This window comes from Cyanistes caeruleus, chromosome 1, assembly GCF_971803275.1.
Source record: "Cyanistes caeruleus chromosome 1, bCyaCae1.hap1.1, whole genome shotgun sequence".
Taxonomy (NCBI): domain Eukaryota; kingdom Metazoa; phylum Chordata; class Aves; order Passeriformes; family Paridae; genus Cyanistes; species Cyanistes caeruleus.
The window spans coordinates 130,792,258-130,808,512 of NC_141701.1; the positions used below are offsets into that span (position 1 = coordinate 130,792,258).

Consider the following 16,255-nt stretch of genomic DNA (forward strand, 5'->3'; position numbering starts at 1 on the left):
CAGAGGGGCAGAATCCCCTCCCCTGCCCTGCTGCCCACGCTGCTTTTGCTGCAGCCCAGGACACCTTTGGCTTTCTGGGCAGTGAGTGCACATGGCCAGGTCATGTCCAGCCTCTCATCCACCAGCACCCCCAGCTCCTTCTGCTCACAGGTGCTCTTGATCCTTTCTCCACCCAGCCTGTCCTTGTGCTTGGAATTACCTCAGCCCAGGTGTACGACCTTCACTTGGCCTGGATGAAGTCCCTGAGGTTGGCACAGCTCCAGCTCTCAGCTGACAGGGGTACAAGTTTGTTCTAGGTGCAACTGTACAACCTTAAGGTGACACACACACACACACACACACACACACACACACACACACACACACACACACACACACACACAGCTATTTTGAATAAATTTGGTAGCGTTTCCCACTGGGACTGGCAGAAAACAGCCAATAAATTACTTGCAAAAAAGATGAAAGTGAATTATAGTTCAACCATTTTTGTATTGAACATATTGCTTTACATAGGAACGGTTGGTTTATGGCTGTCTGAAACTAATTATCTCATTCCATTCTCGATGACTTATTTATTAATGGTGCTGATTTTCCTCATACACAGCTTGGAGTACACAAAACAGTTTTATATATAAAATTGATAAATACATTTAATTTATTGATTTGAAAATGACATATTTATTTGGTCTAAAAATTTTATTGGTTCATAAGAAGAAAATATTGATTTTTTGGTGTAATATAAGTTTCAGATGTGCACTTAAGTAGAGGCAGCAGAACTGCTTATACCACTTGGTAGAAGTCTAACAAGATTTTCCATCTTATCTTTATTTTGAGGGTTTCATAGCTAGGTCATAAAATATGAGCTTGGGCTGCATCTTCTTTTAAGACAGTTGTGTATCTACTGCTTGACATCTCAGCCAAGAATGCCTTTAAACACAGTCACAGAACAGATTGGTCACTGTTAAGCTGAACATGTTTAAAGTAAATGCCCATTAATGTAACTGTAGATTTATTTCTGTTTATAATTTCTGTAACTGGCAGTTTGGCATCTTCTGTGTTTTCTGTTAAAGAAAATAATGTGTTCATTGAAGAATAATAAAAAGTATTTTAACATTACCACATGCTTTGTAGACTAGCAATGTGTTGACTTACAGCTCATCCTGGTGGTCCTGAAGACAGTGAGAGTATTTTCATAACCTGAAATATTAATGAGTTAATTCCCCTTAGCCCTGGGGCAGAGAAACATTTCAAGCACATCACAAGAGTGTGCCCCAAACTCAGCACGGCAGCAGTGAGTTCACAGCCTTGCAGATTCCTGTTATTCCCACACACATTGTGCCTAGTGTCTAGAAAGGGAATGGTAATGAGCTGCATTCAGGGTGATTCTTTATATTTCTGTATAAAATACATATTAAGATGCTTACTTTGCATAATAAGGTTATACACTTCCCACCAGAGTGTAGGAAGGATTTTGCTGGCATTATAGTTAGCTTTACCCAGAATAGGAAGGTGTGGACAACTTCATTTATTCACATATTGTACTCCAGTCAAAGCAAGGTCAAAGGAAGATTTGGTTTTGGTTTTGGTTTTGGTTTTCTTCCTGCTTGTACCAAGATTTGCTCAGCAACAAACAGGTGGGATCTGATCTCAACTGGAAGCCTATTAGAGTTAACAGTAATGTCATATATATTAATTTGCAGGGGTGTCCTTCAGACACACACACTTTTTATATGTTTGTCTAATTATGAATTTTGTTTTTATTATGAAATAACTAGAAGGAAAAACACAACTGAATGGAATTAGATACACCGTGTCAATTATGTCTCTGTGGATTTGCTGTGGTTTCAAGATTTTATAGAATGCCTGACTCATGACACGTCACTGCATGGTAGATTAATTCGGTCCCAGAGATTGGCCAAGTTATTTCCAGCTATGCAGATAGGCTGGACAGAGTATAACCTCTGTCACACCTCACCTCAAAAGACAGAGTTTTATCTACTACAGACATGCAAACACTTGTTTTTACTTTCCTTCAGTCTTTGTGCTCACCTGGAGACATGGCACTTATGAAACTACCCACTATGGGTATAAGTAGCCTTACAAACAGTACAGCAGCAGTTCCAGGACCTCTGCAGACAAGTACCTACATGACCAAAAGCCTTGTGCCAGAAAACAATATAAATGAGAGGTAGATGGAAAAGGATGCAGTAAACAAACTGAAAAAATACAAGGTGCTAGGGAAAACATGGGATAAAGTGATATTGTCATGGCTGTTTGAAGATTTAAAGAATGATTAAAGAGTGAATAAATGACACATTTGTAGATCCTACTGATAGATTCTTTACCAAGGGAATAAAATTATTTGGGGAGCCTGACAGATGAGTTGTATGTGTAATTCCAAATAAACTGATCAGTGCATAAAACTAGTCAGGAAGATATTGATTCATTAAAAGTCCTTGGAAAAACCACATAGATAGAACAATTTTTGTAAGGAATATTTATTTTCAGTTCCATTTAAACAACCCACTTTTGTAACACATACTAAAATCTTTAGGAAACATTCTAAGAAATTTCAGGACTTTAACCACAGGAATGAATTAAACGTATTTCAGTTCTGGAGATTAAAATACAGAATATGTTTGCATCATTCTGCATTTTATTAGTTTGCTAACTTTGGGTATGCTTTACATTAAAAATACATGACTGACACTCTTTATACCAGTAAGCCTTTTTATTGAAAAAAAATATTATTGCATTAAACTACATTCCCAGGGATTCCTTGAATAAGCTAAAAAAAAAGTCGCATTGCATGTACAATAGTGCAATTCACTTAGCTACTGTATAATATAAAACACTTTATACAGAGAATACAAAACAAAATTACTAGTTTACATATTATACTAGCCAGAGTATTATCCAGTTTTAAATATAAACTTGACGCTTTTAAAATCAATCTGATCAAATGGCATTTTTATGCAAATCTGCACAAGAAATATACATGTTGAATGTATCCCAGAAGTGCATCAGATACAAAAAAAAGTCCCAAACAACAACAACAAAAATTTATCATGGTGTGACTCAGGAAAAATTTTATTGGAATTTTAAGGTGTGGGTAACCTCTTTCCTTGGATTATGTACCAAGAATATACAATCAAGCTAAAATAGATTATTAACTTGGTGTGTATATATCACTGCCATAAGGATACTGTAACTATTTTGAAAATCTATTTAAATAAAATCAAAATTTTAGCACGGCTCCATACATAAGGCTGAATAATGCTTTTAATAATTATAATGATACATATTTAGAGTATATTACTGATTAAAAAAATGGCAGCAATTAGAGAAAATAAACAATTTCAGCTGTGCCAATAGCTTTATTACATTTCTCCAAGAAAATCTCTTCTGTGCACTAAGAATGGTATTGGACATTGCCTTTGTTTGGTAATCAGTGATTACTGTTTTTCTGTTGTGCTCTTTCTGTTCTTAATCTCTCCTTTTCTCCCCATTAAAACATCTCCAAATTCTAATTTCCATTGTTCCAAGAATTAAAATTAATCTTATTAATCTTCATTGTCAATGTATTTACCTTGCCATGTTGGTATGTACAATGATGCATGGAAATCCTATTGTTTCATTTCTTCTAGAGCCCTGTTGTATGGTGCATACATTAAGGGGAAACAAATACATCTGTCTTCCATAAATGGTCTGTGTAGTAGGATATGGTTAAGTTTGATTTGGTCAGGTTTCTTGCCACAGAAGTTTCTACAGTATTAACATTGTCTGGGAGAAGTGGGAATACAAAATATGTGTACACACACTAAAAATGAGATTAGCCCATCATTCCTTCAGTTCCATATTTTTCTTTTGATGTTATCTGCTTAGGATACAGATGAACTCTTATACACAATGAGAACAGTTGGGTTTACTTCGACGGAGATGAAACTGGGCCCATAAATTTAAAGGCTTTGTGGGGCTGGAAATGCATCTTTTGTGCTGGTATTATCCCTGGACTGTGGCTGGTGATGGCCACACAGCCCAGTCAGCCCCTCGAGGGCACAGCTTGACCTGTTACTCCAGATGCCCAACTCTGTTTCTAGAGACTTATGACTAATGCTTCCAAGTGGTCCACTGACTGAGTGATCTCCACCCAAGCAAATAATAATTTTCACAGGTGTTAAGTTAGAGTAAGTGGAATATGTTCGATTCTCAGAAAATAAAGTATCAGAAGTAGAGAAACTATATGTAAATTCAAATAATATTTTGGGAAAATTTTCAGCCAAAATTGAAAGGAAGAATTGTTAAACTCTGAAAATTTTTAGTTCTATGTTCTTCCCCCCCAAAAAATTTTTGACTTTCTTAATTCTGAAGCAATAATTTCAATTAAAAAATTACTCTACAGTTTAAATGAGAAAAATAAATATAATTTATATGCTACTTACATACAAATAAATCAACACCATAATGGCATGAATCCATTTTTTTTTTAAGGAGACTAAAAAATAATTTGGTAAGTAATCAAAACAAAATATGTTTGAGGCTGCTGGTGCCACCAAGCTTTTTCAACACCAAAGTGTTTGTTTCTGCATAGTCTCCATAATTGTTTTTCAGATAAATGTTTTTCAATTGCTAAACCATCAAATATTTAAAGCTACTTTGAAAATACAAAACTAGCAGCCTCAACTTGTAAAGTGATTGGAAAAGTTTGGTGTATTACCAGTTTATGCTGATGAAGCTCCAAAAAGACAGAAATTTAAACAATTCCATTTTATTGCAATGGATCGATGTATTTTGATTAAAATGCAGAAAATTGATCCTGTTGTGTTTTAAAGACACAACTTATTTGCAACTAGATTTTTCAGCTTCTTCAGGTTGCTGAATATAATGGAATAAAATTCCTCCAAAAGTTTTTCAATGTTTGTTATATTGATTCTGAAAGATACATTTTGTGCACTACCTTATTACAAATGAATTGAAATTATTTCATATGTTTTGAATCCAAACAAACAGGTACTGTCTGTTGGATACTTCATGGTCCAATTTTATTGGGAAGCATGCCTGCAGTCTAACCCTAATTATGAACTAATTTCATGCTAAATATCCTGTGTTCAGTTAGAAACATTACAAAAAATGTCAAACTATGCCATTCAAAGAGATGCTGAAGCCTTCACCTATTTCCAGATACACAGTTATTACGAACAGTTTCAACCACACATTACTCTGGAGGTTGGATGCATGCATTCAAACATTGTGGATTCGTAATTTCAATTTACTTGTTGAGAGTTTGGGAAGCCATGCGAGAATCTTGACATATTTGTTTAGATTCAATGTACTTTTAAATGTTGAGTACTTGAACAAGTTTTTCTCTGAGTCTCAACCTGTAGAGGCAGTTTTTGATCAGAGTTTTACTTCTGCATCTTTATGAATATCAGCATGATTTTATAGGAACAGCCAATTGTTTCCGTTGTTTGCGAAAGGGATGTAAAATATTTACATCCTTTGAGATATTTACATTCTTTGGGAAAGACTCTTCCACACAGCAGAGCTCTGTTTGGTAGGAAAAAGGTGTTGGAGTTTTGGCCAAGGACCTCTGAGGTTCACAGCCAGCGCTGGCTTCTTGGCAGTTGTGGGCTGCTGTGTCTCACCCCACATACCCCGTGACACAGCCATACACAGGCAGTGCTGCAGAACTTGTCTTCTCCGTGAGCCTCCTGGGGTGCTCGGCTCAGGGAGAAAAGATGCAGCCTGCTTCTGCCAGCACAGAGCTGCCTACACTAAGGGAATACTTTGTTGTGTACCTGTGGCCTGACTGCAGTGCCTTTACACTGTCCAAGCAACGCATGTAGGGATGTAATCACTAAAGTATCTTCAAGATGCTGTTGTGAACCTCATATTCTAGTGCTAACCCATTGCCCCACCCTCTGTGCCTCCCCAGTTTACTTTGGCCAGGAGACAGCTGGTTTGCTGGTCCCAGATACCTTATTTTTTACTCAGTCTAAAATACCTCAACCAAACCAGGCACTGTTTCATATACAAACTCAGAAAATCAAACCTTTGAGGGGTGTCAAGATTGCTCTTAAATTTATTTAAATTGTGCTACTTTAAATCCTTTATCAGTGTTGATATTGACCCCATTTTGTCTGGGTGCTGTGGTCCCTTTTCTACTGACAGTCATAAACCTCACTTTGAGCTATTCTTTTAAAACATTCTGTAGAATGACACTGGCCACCCATCCTTCTTGTGATAGTATCACAAAGGGCTTTAAATCGGCTTTTCCTCAGTGATACAAGAATAAAATCAACATTCATATGCTGTCAGCCAGCTTGTGGACTTTAAATGTTGTGCTCTCATCAAAACAGTAGATTTCCCCTCAGACGTGATTTAATGCTGAATGCTTTATTTTATTTAAATTTGGGGTTGGAGCCATGGCGAAATTATTTGGGCTAGTTTAAGTAGCTAGAAACATTGAAAACTTCTTTTGCTGTAGGTAACTGTTGGGTCTGGATAGAACAAGAGTAGTGAGGGGGCTCTTGTCCTTGTAGTAAGGGATGAAGTAAGTGATTTGGGTGTACAGCAGAAGGTGTGGCTGCGTTCAGGGGTGGTGTAAATAAGGCTGGGATATATGCAGCCTGTGGCAGTGCCGGGAAGGCCAGTGGGGAAGGGTGCAGGGGAGTGGCAGAAACCAAGTGCAGTGGGTGTCCTGTCAGCAAAGCAGGGTGGGTGGGAATAAGGGCTGGGGCTAACGGGGAAAGTGATATGGGGGCAAAATGTGCCTGAGAGAGGGGGTGGAGGGGTGCCAGGGAGAGATGGCTGCCGTGGGGGTGCACAGATGCCGAGACAGCAAAGCGTTGCAGCAGCGTGTGGTGGATGGTGGTGACAGTAGCCTGCTGCTGAACAGGGAGGGCAGGAACTGCTGGTGTTGCAGAAAAGGCAGCTGGTCCTGGGGCAGGCAAAACTTTCAGATGTTTTGCCAGAAGTTGTTTCTGCATGTGCTGCTGGGCTTGCAGCTGGAGCAACCTGTATTTGTCTACTTCTTCTGGTGTAAATGTGATAGGCTGCTGTGTTAAAGGAGGCAAGGTGGGTTTACTGTACACTTCTAGGTCATTTAGTGTGTCACCGTACTTCTGCATAGCATTGTCACAAAAAGAGTCTGAACTGCCTTCTGCCTGGTTGGAGTCCATGTTTACATCATGTAGTTCTTCTTTGGTCTCTGTTGAATTAGCAACAGAATATCTATTAGTGGGAAAAGCACCAGGGAAATCATTTGGTACTGGATCACAGCTTTGTATAAAGGGCTGCACTTCACTAATGAAGAAATTGGTTTGTTCCTTTATTGCTGTGCTCCTCTTTATGCTTGGGCTCTGATAGCCTGTTTCAATTTGAATTATGTCTTTAAGAGCACAATGATCATAATCAGTTCCAGGTGAAAGAGTAACATTAGTTATCTCTGATGCTTCAGAGTTCTTTTCCTTCACACTGTTTCCCAATGAACTGATTTCATTATGTCCCATGTCATTTTTACCTATGCTTAGCACTTCCTCTGGCAAAGGTAACATTGCAATGTCATCTGCTGATGAGGAAAACTGATGAGCAAAGTGACTTTGTGAGTGATCCTTTAATTCTACCACACTACTGATTGAAAATCTCTCTGAATCCTGCATTTGTTCTTGGGTTTTCTTAGACTGCACTCTTTCCAAAAGTAACTTGGCTGTCATTGACTTTCTTTTTCCACATATATCTTTTGCCAGGTTTTTGGAAGAGCAGGTGGCAAAGATTTTAGACTGACTATTCACATTCAGAGAGTTGTAATGTGCAGTTTCAACTTTTCCTGGTTCAGTGTTAGAACCTGTCTCAGCATCCTCTTTTGTTTTGTTGTCACAGTTTTCAGTCTCTTTTGAGAAGGATCCTGAACTGCTGCCTCTTGATATTCTGCTGCTAGATGATCTTTCACTGCTTCTTGAATCACTGGTGGAACCACTTTTGGATTTGTGGTAGCATCTACTCCTACTATGCACTTTGCCAAAATGCTGATGTCTACATCTGCTGTGTTTAGACCTGTCTCTGACTTGTAAAACTTTATGTCTTGAACATCTTCGATGTTTAATTGTGCCACTCTGAATACAGTTTCTAGCTCTGTGACTTCTGCTATGACAAAGAAAATCCTCGTCTGTATCATCTGAAGTGAAAATACACTTGTGCTTTCTGTGTTTACATTTGTGCCTTTCATCTGTCTTGCTTTTTCTTTTACAGCAACAAAGTAAATTATTTCTTTTGTGATTGTTTGATGTGGGACTCATGTAGCTCATGTAGCTACTCGTACTGCCAATTGAAGTGTCAGAATAGCTGGAATGTCTGCCAGACGAGCACTTTTGAGGAGATGGGAATCTCCAGCATCTTGTGTAACTTCCACATCCTTCATTATCTGAATACCTGCTGTTTGAACTGGATTTACAACTAAAGAAACTTCCACTAGAGTCTTTTCCACTGTCACTTATGTCACTGCTGCAGCTGACCACATCTTGAAAGGATCTGGAGCCATTTTTGTTCTCATATTTTTCTTCAGAATCAATTAAATTACATTTTTCAGATTTAGATTTTTTAATCCTAGACATAAAAGCAGTAAAGGAAATGCTTTCGTTTCTAATGTTCTGAGCTTTTGTTTCACAGCCATGGAAATGATGCATTAAAGGTCTCCTCAGTGTTGTTGTATAAAGACTTTTTTCTGCCACATAATCCTTTTGTGAGACATCAAGGTAAGCAGGCACTTTGGGTATATTTTCATTCAAATAATCTGCAATGCATTTTTGACCATTTTCATTAATTTCCTTCCCTGTGTCTGACACAGCTTTTTGCTTGGCCTTTCTTGGGTTTAGGGAACCTTTCATCTTCTTTGGTTTCAACAACTGATTATCTTGTTCATTTGACATTTGCTTGTGTTTTATTAAACCTGAGGGTTCATATTCATCTGCAGTCTTATTTTTAGAGAGCTCTCTACAGCTTGCTTTGTTTGTTTCATGCTGTTTACCCTCCCTGTGATTTAAAGAGAGTCTGAAGTCAAAATACAATGGATTACAGCCATATGAAATACAGGGCTCAGTTTTTGTAAACAAAAGTAGTTCTGTGGGCCACTGCAGAGCAGTGGTGCCATCTTTGCTCACTACATGGAGGAAAGGCAATGCCTGGGGCTTAACCTCTTTAACCATGGCCTCCTTTGCAAGCGGTTCCATATGTCCATCTGTGGTTTCTGTAATCTCCAAAGATCTTTCTCTTTTTATCACTGCAGGACTGTCATTAGTGTTGCTTGAGCAGGTCAGCTCCAGTGCTGGCTGTGGTGGGAGCTCGGAGAGCTGCTCAGGCAGGTGGGCATTGCTGTGCTTGTAGGTGTTCAGCTGTGTACAGAAAGTGCTAGCTTGGCATGAAGATGAAATGGGAGTTTCTAAGAATTGTTCAGATTCATTCAGTTTCAACTCTTGCTCTGTTTCTCTCAGTGAAGCAGAAAAATTCAAATTTGAAAGAGGTATTTTGACTTTAGAAAATGAGGAATTAGATCTGAATTTTTCTTCTGTTTCCCTATCACTACTTTTCTCATTTTCCTTTAGCATTTTAGGTTTTGCAGCTACATGACTTGATGCACTGTTATCCAAATCCATTTGGTCTTGTGTAATAGGTGACTCTTTATCCAAACTTGCTTTCAGTTGTTCCTCCAAGGGTGTGACAGAATGACAGCCCTCAATAGTTTGCTTTTTTTTATTGTTGGGGGACTCACTACAATCATTTCCTTCTTCAGAGTTCTCACTGAAGACTGATGCTGAGGACTCAAGCTTCAAAGGGACCTTTTTAGAGAATGAAAAAGACACTCCTGCCCTTTGAGAGGCATTGTTGCTATCTGGGAACATTTGTGGGACGTGATTTCCAAGTGCATGGTGTCTTTCAGCGGGGGGATGGTGCCTGCTTATAAGAAGCTGCTGTTTCTCTAGTATGCTTTTGGAGAAACCTTGTCCTTCACTTGTGATGGTTCTTTGAGAACTGGCTGTGAACTTGCTGCCCTTGTACAGGAAAATGCCATCTGGTGATTGCTGCTTTTCCAGGACTAAGCGGGGGGCTTTAAGCAATGGTCCACTCCTGGTGATGCTTTAAGGTAAAAAAAAAAAGAAAGCTGTAGTAAGTAACCAAGTCATGACAGAGCCAGCATTTGACAATGTCAAAAGTGAAGGAGGGCGTAACTCAAAGTTTTACAAGGTAAAGCGAAGTTTCAACATGGTAAATGTGCAGTCTATCATCAGTTTGAGCTTGTATATGGACAAGACAGTCTTCACACATAGAAAATTACATGTTTTAATGTCAGCACATGAATATTCTTTTTCAGTTATGCCCATGTACAAGCAGAACAAATATTAGTTTTACTTCGGATTTATATTCAGGAGAACCTAATCTGTGGTAAGTCTTGGTTTTCTGAAAGGCCTCTGGAAAGGAAATTGTGCCGTGCTCAAAAAAAGATATTTCCACTGGAGCATCTGCAAAATCAAACTCTAGAAGAGAAAGAGAAACATTCTGCTTGCTTAGGGAAGAATGTGTTTGTTTGACCTTTTTAAGAGTAGATTATTATTTTATCTTTAAATTATTCTGCAATAAGTAAGTGACTTTGCAAAATATTCAAAGAGATATTCATACTAAAACTGTCAGCAAGCATTGGTGGGGAAAAAAAGTCACAACTTCACAGGTCTCATTATCAACCATGATTTGACTTTGCCACATTTTCTGCGTTTTACTTCCATTAAAAAAAAGTTACCTGTTCTAGGGCCTTAACAAAATTGGCAAACCACAGATTTTTTTGAAGCAGATTATTAACTGAGGCTGAAATTACTGTTGCCATTTTCCATTAAGGATGACATATATAGCCACCATAAAAGTGTTTTTCCAAGATACAATTAAACACACATTTCATTAGGCTAATTATCAACATTTGCTATCAGTGCACTAACAAGAAAAATACTGGAACCAGGTTAAATAAAGAGTTTGATTAAAAAAATAAAGCATTTTAAATGAGTGTAAATAAGTTAAAAATGTTAGATCTGCATAAAAACTATCTATAATTTGCAATCATTTTTTATAAATGCTATAAAAATACATTGATCTTCAACAATGGGAAAGACAGAAAGATTCCCTGGAGTAAGGTCAACTCATAGTATGAGAATGTGTGTGCATTTCAGAGAATATATTTGCATGTGCCAGAAATTCAGCATCAGGAGATACAAATTAACCCAGATTTTTACATTAGGAACAAATTATCTCTTGAAGAAGACATATATAGAAATCCTTTTCAAAGTCTTTTCTTGGAATAGAAAATAAAATTTTTCTGTGCACAAGATTAACAATAATTTTGTTGTCAAATTGAATTAGCTTGTTGTAAGGAGCTGTGTTGAGCCCTGAGAGACAGTACCCAGGGATGGTAACAGCTGTATGTGTGTAGACTTCTGCTTACCAAGTCTGTCCTGAGCAATTGGGAATGCTACCCCTCCACCAAAATCCCAGCACTCAGCCTCCCCTGAGCCTATTAGTGATCACAGGGAGGAATAGCAAGCTCTTTCTTTCCACACTCTACACAAAATATTATGGACTCCTGGCTCTTTCTAAAAGCAAACCTGCTCTTTCCCTCCCAGATTCGTTCTGGCTTTCCTATTATCGCCCGCATTATTGGTCTGTCTGAGGCCACATCTTCAAGTGCGTGGGCATAAAGGAAGCTCCCCACAGGCAGTTACATTTGTTTCAGCAGATTTGTATGAAAATGGAGTCATAATCATAAAAGTGATATATTAATACTAAACTGTTATATGTCAGCAGATTGCTCAAAAGCAATTACATAGGCCAAAATGAGTTTGCAATAAACTCTGAATGCTATTATTTCCAGTGTACAGTAATCTTCAGATGAATTTAAAAAAATGCTGGTTTATTTATCTGATTAACTCATTGTGGTCATAGATTAATACAAACAATTGGTCTGATAGCAATCTCTTCTACTGAAGCATTCAGTGTCATTAAACAAAGGAGATTTCTTAAATTTAAAGGTTTACTACTGCAATCTTTGTCCTGTATCTTGATCTATCTCGGTCATAGAGCTAACAGTGTTAGACCAACTTGATTTGGTTAATTACATGTTTTTCATTCAAATTATCTTACAGAGAAACTGAAGAATAATCCCAGTACATTAAAAATAGTAAAAATTATTAACAAAGGGGTTATTCTCTCCCATTAACTTACGATCTAATGTTAAGACAATCTCTTCGGATAAGTTTGGTTAAGGAAAAGTGTTAATATTATAAAAGCATCTTAAAAACATTCCATTTAGAAGACATGAGAATATCTACAGGAGAGAAAATGACAAACTCAAACAGCACATGGCTAAGCCAGAGGTTTTCAATGTATGGTTTGCAGAGCAGGATCATTTGGAGCTGAAGACAGCTGAAAACAGGTTACAATACACACAACCTCTGTACATTACATTGTGTAGGAGTAAAAAATATAATCATTTCTTCTGGAAGGGAGGAAAGAGGGCATTAAAGCCTCATTCAACTTTTAAAACTTGCCATTCTGACTGCTTCCGTAATTCTGCAAGCTGGTGGAGTCGCTTGAGTGCTTTTTCCTGCTTCTTCTCATCTTTCCATGACTTTGAAGCCACATTTCGAGCAAATTCCCTTTGTTTTAAATCTTTCAATCTCTGTGTGAAAAGAATATAAACAGAAGGGATTAGAGATGTACACAGCAGATACAAAACAAGTATAATATGTATAGAGATGCAGAAAAAGTTCCTCTTATTCAATTTATTCACTTTTCATGAAGTTAATGTAAATGGAGAGTAAAAGTATACTTAAAATACTATAATAGTGAGAAGAGATTGAAAATGTTATTTTTGCTTAACAAATCAACATAATATGCCCTCTTCTATTTATCTGATAAATGCCTACATACAAACAATAACTTTTGGTTTCTTATGAATACACAAATATTCTGTTGTGTATAAATACAGTCACAAGACTATAATCCATTTAATGAGGTCAACATTTTCCTGTTTAATTCATCCTGTTGAAATGTAATCCACAGGCATATACTGGAATGTGTAATGTCCTATGTGTAATATATTTTATAGTTCTCTCCTTGAACATGTATACACAGATGTGTGAGAGTTTTGGTTTTTGTGTGGGGTTGTTTTTGTACCCTTTTAAGGCTGTATTATATTCTCAAAGGAGAGAACTGCTGCCTGAAATACTTGATCAGAAAACTCTTTCATAGTTACTTTCACAATTTTTAAATCTCCTCACACATCTGTAAATCAGGTAAGTGCTGTTGGAGAGAGCAAAATTCCTTGCCTTTATTGCATTTTTTTTATTTCCTGATTTTGCACTACTGATAACATAAGGAAAACGAAGAAGAAGACATAAACTTGAAAGTGTCAACAACATCCCCTGGAAAAACAGTTGTCTCTGAGTTCACTGTGCTCTCTAGGAGTCAGCAAGTTGTGTCTAACCTCACAACTCCCCAGTTCACATCCATGCTTCCATACTCCATGGCAGAAATGCCTTCCCCCTTCCCCACTTCTCCAGTATTTGGGGAAAAATGTTTACATGCTGGGAGGGAGCTCTGGTGTATTCAGCCAGATGCCAAATCTGGAAGCTTTGGGGACCAGAACTGAAACTAAACTGCTGCATTTGCTTGCACCTTGGTCCAGAGGTGGCTGCACTCATCTGTGTAGCTTAGAACTACTGTATCAACACCATGAAATGATAAATTTTCCATGGAGAAGTTTATGCAAAGTAGACTTGAAGGAAGGTTTTGATAGTAATTTTAAAACTGCTGCTCATCTTTCACCATCTATGCCTACTTGACTGTCCTCCAGCACCTAAAGATCAGCATCCTAATCACTGCCATCATCATCATCTCACGCTGTTGTTTCACTACAGCAGGGACAAAAGGTCAATATGCATCAGTAGAATAAATTGAAGGCAGACCAAGCATTGTAAAAGCACATATTGCTTTCTGCAGCTCAGGTATGGGGAGCAGTCTAGCCATGGCACAGAACTCTACACTAGCCAACATGCACCTGCTTCTGAGAAACAGAGCTGGAGGTAGAGTCCTCAACTTGTAGAGGTCAAGAAAATTGTAAATGCATGAGAGAACTGCTTTCTGGAGAGAGGTCTAGCTTTTGCCTATAGATTATGCCAAAGCAAATTGGTGAAAATCACCATCTAAAGAGGGGACAGCTTCTTTTCTGTCCAGTTAAGATGAAAGAATTCAGTTAGTGGCAATGACATAATATGACAGAGCGGCATGGAAAAATACTTGGTGGAAACAGGCCATAAAAGTTCTGTGATTTCTCTCTGTGAGGAAAGCTGTAGTGAGCATCCCTCACCACTATCACATCATCTGTCCTTCAAGTATGGGATTTTTTAAAAAGTCAGATAACATCTGATAAAGAAAACTAAATGCTGGGAGAATAAGACCAGAAGTTTTTTGTTTGCTCTCAGCCTTTTGGACTCCAAGACATATACCTTTGAGCACTGATCTGGAGACAGGGAGGGCTGGGCTGTCCACAAATCATCTGCTCTGGGAGCTTAAGTTGGGTCTCTGGCTCTCAGCCACGCCCATGGCTTTGCACAGACACTCTCTGTTGGATGAGAAGTTGGAAGGAGAATGAGTTGGAAGGAGAATGGGAAGTTGCTCAAGGAGAAACAACCACCAACCAACAAGAATATTCATGGTGCCTAGTGCCTGATGAAAGTTTAACCATTTCATCAGAACTATCTGCAGTCTGTCAAATCTGTAAGTTTTTCCATAAAGGTTTTATCAGCCCAAACATCCAGTACTTCATTGAACTAGACTCTGAAACAGGACAGTTGCAAAGTCCTCTTTAAAACTCTGAGGCTTCAGCTTCTTGGAAAGAAATGGTTGTTCCACCGTTTGTTCAGCTCTTGCCTGTCCCTTTATGTGCCTTCTCACTACTCATTTGTCCCTTGCCAGGCCTGTCACACAGCACTCCATTCCCCCAACCTCATTGTCTGCAATTTACAGTCAAATGGATGAATATGTAAGACAATGTTACTTCTGGTTCAAGAAAGAAGATTTTCAAATAATATATTAAAGCTAAAGCTGAAAAATGAAATCGGAGAATCTTCCCAGAACAAATCCAAGTGTTCTGTCACCTAGGTAATATTTACATGAGTGTAGAGATATTTAAGCTGTAAAGATCCTATTCTCCACAGAAAAACATAGGTAGTCTTGAGCCTTATTAACATGTCCAATATGAAGAAAGGGCAAAGAAACACATTTGAGGAATGCCCTTTAGGGTGGCTTGCTATGTTTTGGCTGTCACCGTGAGCTGTTCAGCATCACACATAAAGCATTCATGAGGAAAACAGAAACAGTTTCTACCTGTCAAGGAAACAAAGAGCAGTGTGAAACCGAGAACTATGGAGCTCAGTACTGCAAAGCAATGCCATTTCATTTCTTTGACAGTTAGGATGATAATCAAAAAAGCAAATGGACCAACACTAAGAATAGGAGTTCCAGCAGTATTTTTTGCTCTCTAATGGCATGCAGTATGTGTCAAAGAAGCAGAAAAAAAGAAAAAGAAATGTAGGCAAGCATAGCAGACAACTCATCAACTGGAGCTGAAATCCAAGAAATCAAAAGCTCTACAGTCTGAGGAGAGAAAGGGCTCTCCCTGCAAAACAAAATAAAGCTGCGCTGCCAGAGCTCTAGTTAAGAGTCGTAATGAAATTTGTCAGCTATGTTGGATAGATCATGGGACTGCCTGCTGAACCTGCAAAGCCCTGGTTTTCTTCACTAATAACCTGTGCCAGACTTCTGACAAGCACACTGATATTTCCTGCAGGTAGGGTACAAGAGCATGCAATTGAGCAGGTATCTGAATGACAACCCCAAGCTCAACAAGCATGCTTGAAAATTAACATTGCTTTACACAGCAGTTGCATTTTTCACATAATTAGGTACTTAACTGGGCATTGTATAATACAGGCACGTATAATAAAATATGATTTATTTAATAGCTTCCTTGTGTTCTGTCCTTCACCTATTGCAAATATAGTTGTCATGCAGTTGTATTTCTTTTTTTAGACTCATGTTCTATTCTTTCTATGTTTTTTTGTACACGTGTGTGTGTGGACATTTCCATATCAAAAAGTAAACCATCCCTTTTTTTATAAAGACTCACAGAGAGTATTAGAAGACTACAGAGTAATGT

At 38.1% G+C, this 16,255-nt stretch overlaps 1 protein-coding gene across 2 annotated transcripts in view; it reads right to left on the reverse strand.

Annotated features, from left to right (window-relative positions):
• Positions 1 to 2,482: 2,482 nt before the first annotated feature.
• Positions 2,483 to 16,255, reverse strand: part of ZNF804B (zinc finger protein 804B) — a 231,580-nt gene continuing 217,807 nt past the window's right edge. For both annotated transcript variants that reach the window (XM_086858305.1, XM_086858307.1), the window contains exons 3-4: positions 12,585 to 12,715; positions 2,483 to 10,131 (exon numbers count right to left, since the gene is read on the reverse strand). In XM_086858305.1, coding sequence (XP_086714431.1) covers positions 6,444 to 10,131; positions 12,585 to 12,715 — 3,819 coding nt within the window. In that variant the 3' untranslated portion in view covers positions 2,483 to 6,443. The remainder of the gene's footprint in view (positions 10,132 to 12,584; positions 12,716 to 16,255) is intronic.